Below are 8,936 nucleotides of genomic sequence, written 5' to 3' on the forward strand. Positions count from 1 at the left end.
AATGCCTAAAGCTAACCCTGGCGCTCATGGATCTCAACTAATTTATCTACCGTGTGTTTTAGTGGGAATTATCTGATATCGGCAAAAAGCCTCACGAATTCCATAATTGTCTATAGACCGTTCATTGTGAAGGGGGCTATGAAGTTGACGTGTGTGACGCCTGATTGCAACAGTATGCCATTGCCCTCTCTAGATCCTGAAGCTAGTGGAGAAGAAGGGGGAAATCATTATTTCAATCCAATCCGAGGTTTCCCATAGTTTGCTTCGGCGTCTAGAGATTAGCCTATGTTTTAAATAGGCTATAGATATTTTTTTTTTTTGCTGTTTATTTTTTTTAATTGCGGATTATAATGATAATGCAGCTTATGTTGGTATTTAATTTTCCTTTCTTCGTTTTTGAGATAATGTATTCAATTTTGACACTTTACACTCTGCGGAAAGCTCTCAATCGATTAAAACGTTACCTTTAACCAATAAGGCCCGACATGTTTCACGCAGGCCAACGAATGGACATTTTGCGTCCATAATATAAAGTCAGTAAAACGAGTGTCTGTGTCGTTCAATAATTGTTTTTAAATATCGCCTTAGAGTGCCTCACTGAGTGAACACAACTAAGCAATGGGGTTTTTACCAAATGGCTATTGTAGTATTCTATCGTGTATGAACAGGTGTTGACCAGTTTGAATGAACATCACATCAAGGTTTAGTGAATGATAGCATCTGCCTCTGAGTCTATGCAAAATAGTTACATAAATGAACCCGGCAATAACTGGATATTTTATGCTCCTACTAAACTACGTTTAGGCGATGTCAAGCTTAGTGACGTTCACTTTATTCTGAGAAAGCACTAGGCCCTACCTCTTTAAAATATTCTCATGTTGAAACACTTAGGCATATACAAACTGAACATTTATGATACATTAGATGTTTAGACAGCAACGTGTAACATTTATTTTGAAACGACAATTAGGCTTAATGTAACCTTAATTTAAATGAATCAAGAAGCAAAGTGAAAAATCTGACGCCGTTTTGTAAAACATTTTGGCAAGAAAAAATAATACCAAGAAAATTAAAAAAATCTCAGACATGTTGCTGTACTTTCGACTTCTGTCAAACTTTTATTAGTGAAATTATCCTGAAGATTAATTTCTACATATGGCGTTGTTTTACATAATCTTCAAGAAATGACAGGACATAAAATCTGACAGATTACTCAAAGACCACAGTACAATCTTTCTTCTTTTACTTCAGCAAACAAAAGTACATGAAAAGTGGCAAGTCTTTTGACAATAAATAATAAATTATATATATTTTTGTAGTACAGGAACAAAAAATTCCAGAGCTAACCAACAGTTTTTTTAAACCAATAAGTATACACATCTTTGGGAAAAAATAGTTCTTGGACGGACACAAACTCACACACACGAAGTTCCCACGAAGCTTGTGGCAAAATAGAGGTATACCTTGTTGCAATGTTTTAGTACTTGGGCTTTTAAGGACAGAATTAAACAAACATGGAAAAAAAGAAGTTTCTGCAATCCTCCAGGGTTCATTTTCGGAGATAATAAAGTCAGGAACCAGCTATTTTATTGAAACTGGGTTACAAGTCATTGGTTCCTAACGTCAAACTTTGCGCACAGCAATGCGGGCATCTGAATCTCAGAAGAAACCACTTCCTCTAGGCTACGTTTTGAAGGCGTCGGTCTTTCTCGAGGTCCATCAGTATATGGGAATCATTGAACTCCTTCACACTCTTCTTTTTCTTTTGATTTTTTTGGCAAAAAGGTCACCGATTCAATTCCATCAGGCAGCGCCAGCATGATGACGCGAGATCTATCCATGTTATGTCAAATACGCAGAAAATTTTACTTTGCCAGCAACTCACACAATTTACACCACGGCATCTTCTCATATGTAGCAAGACTTCTTGGATGTAGGCAGAGGTACGGTTCAGCTTGTGTAAATCCCATGATTGTCTTCACAGTGTAAAAATACAACCAGGGGTTGTTTAAATAAAGAGGCTTCGTGCAGTTTAATGTGTGGTACTTTTCAGATATTGACCCGGGGCGCAAACCAGTATATATGTCCGTTTTTTTCTCTCTCCAGCACCTCGTTTTTTAGGGATATTGAAAGCAGAAATAGTCCACGTCGCTCATGCCTCTATAGGGCTCGCTACCATGCTGTTCGGTGTATCTGGTAGTTGAGAGGACATTGACGCGACTTCACTCCCAGTGGAATTTGAACCTGGCCCTCCTTCCGAGAAATTGACCTGAAAAAGATAAATAAAATGCAAAATGATTCCTTATGTCACATAGAAAGTAAATAGCCTACAATGACGCAATCAAGTTACGCGCCTTACATTAACCAATGAGCCCGTATGTGATTAATTCGGGGATGATATGTAAAATGTTGAATTATGAATGAAATAGTAGGTCACATTATAAATACACCCATGACAATATTTATTTAATCTAATTTATTAATGGTTTATATATGTTGTAATAATGCTACTCGTAATGAGAGTAGCAGTAGTAGTAGAAGCAGCAGCAGGGGCAGCAGCAGCAGCATCCTATCTCAGATCTCATTGTCTCTGCATTACATGCGCTGTTTTCTGAGTACTAATAGTTGACCGAGATACATTAGCCTGCTTGCTGGGTTGCAGCTTGACAGTATCCTACTGTAGCCTAGACGCTGTTCCCTGTGTTCTCCACTGGCACTCACCAGTTGCTGAAACGCTGGCTGGTCTATGTCACTCTGCAGTGCGAAGTCGCTCAGAACTTTCCAAGGCGGTTGGTAACTCTGCACCTCCACCGGGTTTGCCTGCAAACCGCCGTCGTGCCTCTCCGGACTGGCTGCCACCATTGGAGTCCCTGTCATCCCCTGGATATTCTGCAGATAGCCCCAAAGAAACTAGTTGAGTCATAGAGTTAAAGTTAGCTACATGTCCATAGGCAAATGCAGACAACAATCTATCATCATTTTTTCAACTGAGAGGTAGTCCGCGTGTGAGGCATGCATCATGTAATCGACACGAGGGCGTAAAATGTTGACAAAGAGTACGTTGTTCTCAGAAATCACAAGAGATGCTTAAGTTACTTATCTTCCAGTAGGCCTGTTATTCTACTTAAACGTATACAAACTGGTTAGCCTATATCAGGTCCCAAAATTGATACACTAATTTAATTAATTTTGAATGCACTGTATTTTTCACAAAGATATCGTGACAAATACAGATACAAAACAAATACACAAAGTGTGCGTGCGTGTGTATACGCGCGCGTGTGTGCGTGTGTGTATGTGAAAGTGATAGATTGTGTGTGTGTGTGCGTGTGTACACAGGCTGGCATATACTTCCAATACAATGGAATAGATCGTGCTGTGATCTGCGCGTTTTTGTTTATTGCGTTATCATTTGGATAACCTTTCTGTTTTGATAGCGTACTTTTGAAATATAACACGCTACCAATCTCTTTTCTTATATTGTTCGTATACATAGATTACATCAATATACTTTTCGGAGCTTTCTGTGTGTGTAGTCAAGTCCTCACCGTTTTGTCGTTGGGTTGCTGTTGCTGGAGTTGTTTCATCAATATACTCCTTTTCTTGTCCTTGCAGCGCTTGTTTTGAAACCAAACTCTGATGACTCTTGGACTAAGGCCCGTCATCTCCACCAGCTGCTCCTTCATGAGAGCGTCCGGTCTGGGGTTAGCGTTGTAGCAAGTTCTCAAGGTGTGAAGCTGTTTTTCGTTAAGTACCGTCCTGACTCGGGTAGTTTTCTCCGGCTGTTTATGAACATGCGGCCGAAGCGCAGGCTGTCTTGCAGATATGGGTTCTGCTGTAAAGAAACGAAAAAAGAAAAGAAAAGAAAATATATAAGCAACCAGAATATAACTCACAAGTACTGAGCCACCACACAGTATATTTTAAAAATGCAACGAAGTAAAACATTTGCGTGTATACCATGGAGACATTTACTTAAGTATTATCACATTCGGATTTGAATTCGATTTTGATATCTTTTCCATTTCATTATTAGACACTGCTTCTGTTTTCACATTGCTTTAGTTTCTTAAAATGTTGCTAGGCCCATTCATAAATAGTCGTAAATAGTGTGGATACATTCCATCCATGGATACTTCTTTCATATTCTGATAATAAAAATGTTGACTTCACTCAATAAATGTCTAGGAATGTAGGCCGGGTGTCATCGAAACAATAACCGCAATTCCAAGCGTTTTCTTGTCACTGTCCAGTCCAGTTGTTATTAAAGGCTATTACATCGGTAAGTATGTTAAATGTGTATTTTATTTATTGATAAACTAAGGCAATGTTTGCGGATCGGATTGTGGGCGGAAGGTTGTATATCTCTATTCCTGAAAAAAAAATGTTTTGTTGTGTAGTAACTCTAGGAAATGCCTGAAAATCAAAACACTGAGATTGCAATTACAACATAAATATAAAGTGTTCGAATGTAATACAAAACATACAATTACAATCGTATGACCAACCGATTGCATTTTACAGAGTCTCTGCGTGTGTTATGATATCATGAAGCTCTACCATGAATTATTTTGCTCAGACAAATATACAGGCTCTTCAAGTTTGAATTAAAACATTGTCATAAAACACTGTTCATAATGGTCATTGGGTGTATCCGGTACACATCATATTTTAAATTAATATAAATAATGGCCATTCTCTTGGGAAACGTCATTAAAAAGTGTATCATCCTACAGTTACTGTCGTATTTCATACAGTAGGTTGGAAGGTTATTCGTCTTTTATTTTAACAAACGTATGCCCATTGCTTGTGTTTGCATAATATGCAATTCTTACATGGGAACAAAAAGCAATTATGCGTTTCCAAAGATAAAAATGAAAAGGGTTTGATACCCTTGGCTGGAAGTTTAATGTCATTTGATATCTTTTAATTAATTTGGGTTATTTATTTATTTTCAAAACGTCATTAATATTTCACAATATGCCGATTATGTGGCCCACGGAGAACAGCCAATCAATGAGATAAACTTTTCATTGTTAATGAAAGGAGGGTAAATATGACGACCAGATGACATCGCATACATTGTTTCCGATTACTTTATCAACAGCAACGGCAAGCTCCATTCTGCCACTCATGATAAGTTGCAAAATGCGCAACCTACCCGCCATCTGTAAAGGTCTTGCTGGGTGTAAAGGGCTCAGAGGGTCTCCGGCTCCCATTGTTGCACGTTCCACGACGTCGTGATCGGCCCGGCAGAACAGGCCGTCCTCTCTCAAAGCGAACTCGTCCCCAGGGATAAGCTGTCGGCTGCAAGCCACGCACCGAAAACACTCGATGTGGTACACCTTGGAGCGAGCTCTCATGACGAAATCGTTCTTGCTGAAACCAATGTTGCATTTGGCGCACTTTATCCCGTATAACCTGCAAAACACGTTACGTAATATTGAAGAACTCTGTATACTCCAAGAACTTATTTTTCAAATGAAAATAAATCAAAGCAGGGGAGTATTCAACACAAGACGTATATAATGTACAATAAAATGTATAATATTTACAATGTAATATAAAATAATACAAAATAATATACATCCACTACATATACGTCTATATAAAGCAATGGCATGTTATAAAACAAGCATTATGAGATGAATAGGAAAATCATTATTGCAAGTTGATTACTATTGCTGTCATTGTTGTTACTGTTACTGGCATTATTATTATTATTATTATTATTATTATTATTATTATTATTATTATTAGTATTATTATTATTAGTAGTATTATTAACAATAATTATAATAATAAATATTTCTGTTCAAGATTACGCAATTGTTTTTAAATTTCCGTATTAGCCAAATATTGAAAGTGTGTTGTGTATTTGTCTTGCAATGAAATCTATGCATGTCACAAGCATTAATATAATAGTATTCACAGTATTGCTGATTATGTTAAGCAACTAATCTAGGCATCAAAATGAGCTGAACATATTAATTTGATAGATGTTACAGTAAGGTGCATGTCGTGTGGAGCATACAGTTTACTGACATAGTATCTCGTCTCCTCAATTTTAGAACATAATCAATATTGACTAGTTTATGATTCCAATTTGTGGATAGAATAATTAATTAACCTATGTTATAGGTTTGCTCTTCATGTAGATATATAAACGCACAACAACATTGCCCGATTAACAGAAAATGTAACAGAATGTATTCCACTTAACAGAGAATTAACCGTAATTGGTTAATTAAAATATCTGTCAATACAAGAGTTTAATAAAACATTGTCGTTAAATTGTTACCGCTTATTTGTAAGATAATCAATTTAATCGAATATGTTTTCAAGTATTTTGAAATGTATGCTATATTTAACTTCGATTATGATACAAAGCACGATCTGAAACGTATTTCCAATGCACGTCCCAATAATGAATTTAATAATTGCTACAATTTATAGCTGTTGTTTTTAGCTGATTGCAACATTATATTCAAGTGATAACAACAATGTATATAAGAAGTAGGCTATAATAATGAAAGGACATGAATATCGATATAATATTTTGCAAAACCAGGCCTACCTGATATAGTCCCTTTTACAGTACGTCTTCCCATCTCTAACAAAGCAGGTACATGACTCGTCCAAATACTGATTGCATTCTGCACATTTCAAGCACGCCGCATGCCATTCCAGATCTGGAGAAACTCTCAGAATATACTGATCGTGTATTTGATTTCCACACCCAACACACAACGAAATGAGGCGCTTTTCTGAGGAAAAAAAAAAAAAAAAGATAGGCTCTTAGAAATCAATTAAGAACCACAAGCAAGCACTGTGGATAGAACACATTGAATCGTAATTATAGCGTGGAATAACTCATTTAAAATCTAGTCAGACAGAACTGAAAGGTGCTAATATGGTATTGCAAAGAAATCACGAATATAAAAGTAATAATAATAGTAATAATAATAATAATAATAACAATACTATTATTATTATTATTATTATTGTTATTATTATTATTATTATTATTATTAGCTTACATAGCCTAATGTGCTAAAAAGTTTAAACTACACTGTACATTCCTAATTGTAAATCTAACAATATCAGTTATAATATCACTGTGTCAGAAACTTGACAAAGGCATAAGTTATATTTTCCCAGAGAAGCTAAAAAATGTAGGCTACCAAGCTTTCACCTGATATTTACGCTCCCAACTCTGTACGCTTGCTGCTGTCAAAGATGCGAAGACAAGTGTCCTTGGGTAAATATCCAGTAATTGCTAACGTTGCCATTAACTCGTGTTTATAACTAGACTAGTTATAGAGAAGATGCGTTTGATTCTGCACATTCATAAAAACAAAATAAAGTCTTTACGAGCTTCACTTACTTTTCGGCGGATCCCCCATATCTCCCATGTCAAGAAAGTAAGGCGGTGTTAGGTCCACTTTAGAAACGAAGAGCAACAGTTTTATGCCGGAATTGTTTTTTTTCTTCCGTTTTTTTCCCGCAATTGCGGTGGAGCGGTAATAGCTGAGTACAGGGCGCTGCAGGACTGCTTCAAGTAGTATTGTTCGCGTTGAAAGTAAGGGGTCTCTCTCTCTCTCGCTCTCTTTCTCTCTCTCGCTCTCTCTCTCTCTTTCTCTCTCTTTCTCGCTCTCTCTCTCTTTCTCGCTCTCTCTCTCTGTATGTGCTGCAGTGGCTAATCCCTATGCTGATGGGGCACTCTTGTCCTTATCTCTCACTCAAACTCTCTGCTCTAACTCTACTCAATCGCCATTGGTCTTACGTAGGGCACGGAAACGTCATCTTTGTGTGAAGCTGATTGGTTATGGAGAAGTCGAGCAGCTGTTCCCTTTATTACATTACAAGTACTGAAGTACCCGAGTTGTCTGGTGCAATATTCTCTCATTTTCATGCTCACTTTCCCGAGCACGTTTCTTTCTATTTTTCGTTGCTTTAGATTTACAATATTGGACTGCATTAGCTTTAAAATCACCCATATATATTTTATTGGAATTTCTGGAATTTATATTTTTGTTTCAGTTTTGTGTTACACCATAAGGACATCGAGAGGCTTGATTTTTGTTCAAATGGAAAAAGAACACTTATTTTCTTATACATTCTAGTGTTTGTACAATTACTGTATATTAGTACTACCATTGTACATACAGTACCATAAAGTTATTTTTTTCCCTGAACTAGTGTTTTATCACATCATGTCGGTATAATAATTTGACAAATGCAGGTAGAAAAAGGACATAATTACAAATATGCGAATACGTGTCTTCTTGCGCGTGACTGCTTACAGAAAAATAATTGAACAAGGGGGGACATGACCTAAAATAAAAATAAACCTATAGTACAAAAGGCAAATACATTCATATCTCAAGCTTCGTGTCAATATGTGAGATAATTTGAGGGCACAATGTGCTAAAAAATCAGTAGCATAGTTCAATGTTTTAGCTTTGTAAGTCAAACCGCACTGTGAGCATAATTGTATGTAGGCTCATGTAAAAAGCAATGGGACACGTGTGGTGTAATGAGTGAATGACAATTTCACTTAACAGGCTAAATAATGTGCGAAATGAATGTAGGCTGATATATTGCAAACAGTCGCCTTGTTTGAACATGATTGTTTGTAAAATGAAATAATGGGCTAAGGTTTGAGAGACATGACTCAGTGTGGGGTTCAAATGTATTGACCTAAACACACATACGTAGTTCATAGTTTTTTCTATATTTAAATGTATAGTAGGCTACAGTAGCAACATTACAACTTTTAAAGTTTATAAGAACATTTATTGTTCAGGTTTATTTCCTACAAAAACCTATTTGTGCGAAGGAACGCAGTACCTTTTTGGCATTTTATTAGACACAAAAGCGCCCTCTTGTGTTTACAATGGTTCGATATCTAGCAGCCCGTAAATTAAGAAATT

General features: G+C 36.6%; 1 protein-coding gene across 4 annotated transcripts; it reads right to left on the reverse strand.

Annotated features, from left to right (window-relative positions):
- Window positions 1–1,226: 1,226 nt before the first annotated feature.
- On the reverse strand, window positions 1,227–7,702 carry isl1 (ISL LIM homeobox 1). 4 transcript variants are annotated; one of them, XM_035436091.1, is made up of 6 exons: window positions 7,388–7,702; window positions 6,578–6,767; window positions 5,162–5,421; window positions 3,549–3,832; window positions 2,722–2,910; window positions 1,227–2,269 (listed from the first exon to the last, which is right to left on the reverse strand). In XM_035436091.1, exons 1-6 carry the CDS (start codon window positions 7,413–7,415, stop codon window positions 2,153–2,155), a joined length of 1,068 nt encoding a protein of 355 aa, XP_035291982.1. In that variant the 5' UTR covers window positions 7,416–7,702; the 3' UTR covers window positions 1,227–2,152. The 4 variants fall into 4 exon arrangements, with proteins under 4 accessions (XP_035291982.1, XP_035291981.1, XP_035291984.1 ...); XM_035436090.1 differs by having other exon boundaries at window positions 3,549–3,835; window positions 7,388–7,687; XM_035436093.1 differs by having other exon boundaries at window positions 2,722–2,889; window positions 7,388–7,685.
- Window positions 7,703–8,936: the final 1,234 nt, after the last annotated feature.

This window comes from Anguilla anguilla, chromosome 10, assembly GCF_013347855.1.
Source record: "Anguilla anguilla isolate fAngAng1 chromosome 10, fAngAng1.pri, whole genome shotgun sequence".
In the NCBI taxonomy this organism is placed as follows: Eukaryota; Metazoa; Chordata; class Actinopteri; order Anguilliformes; family Anguillidae; genus Anguilla; species Anguilla anguilla.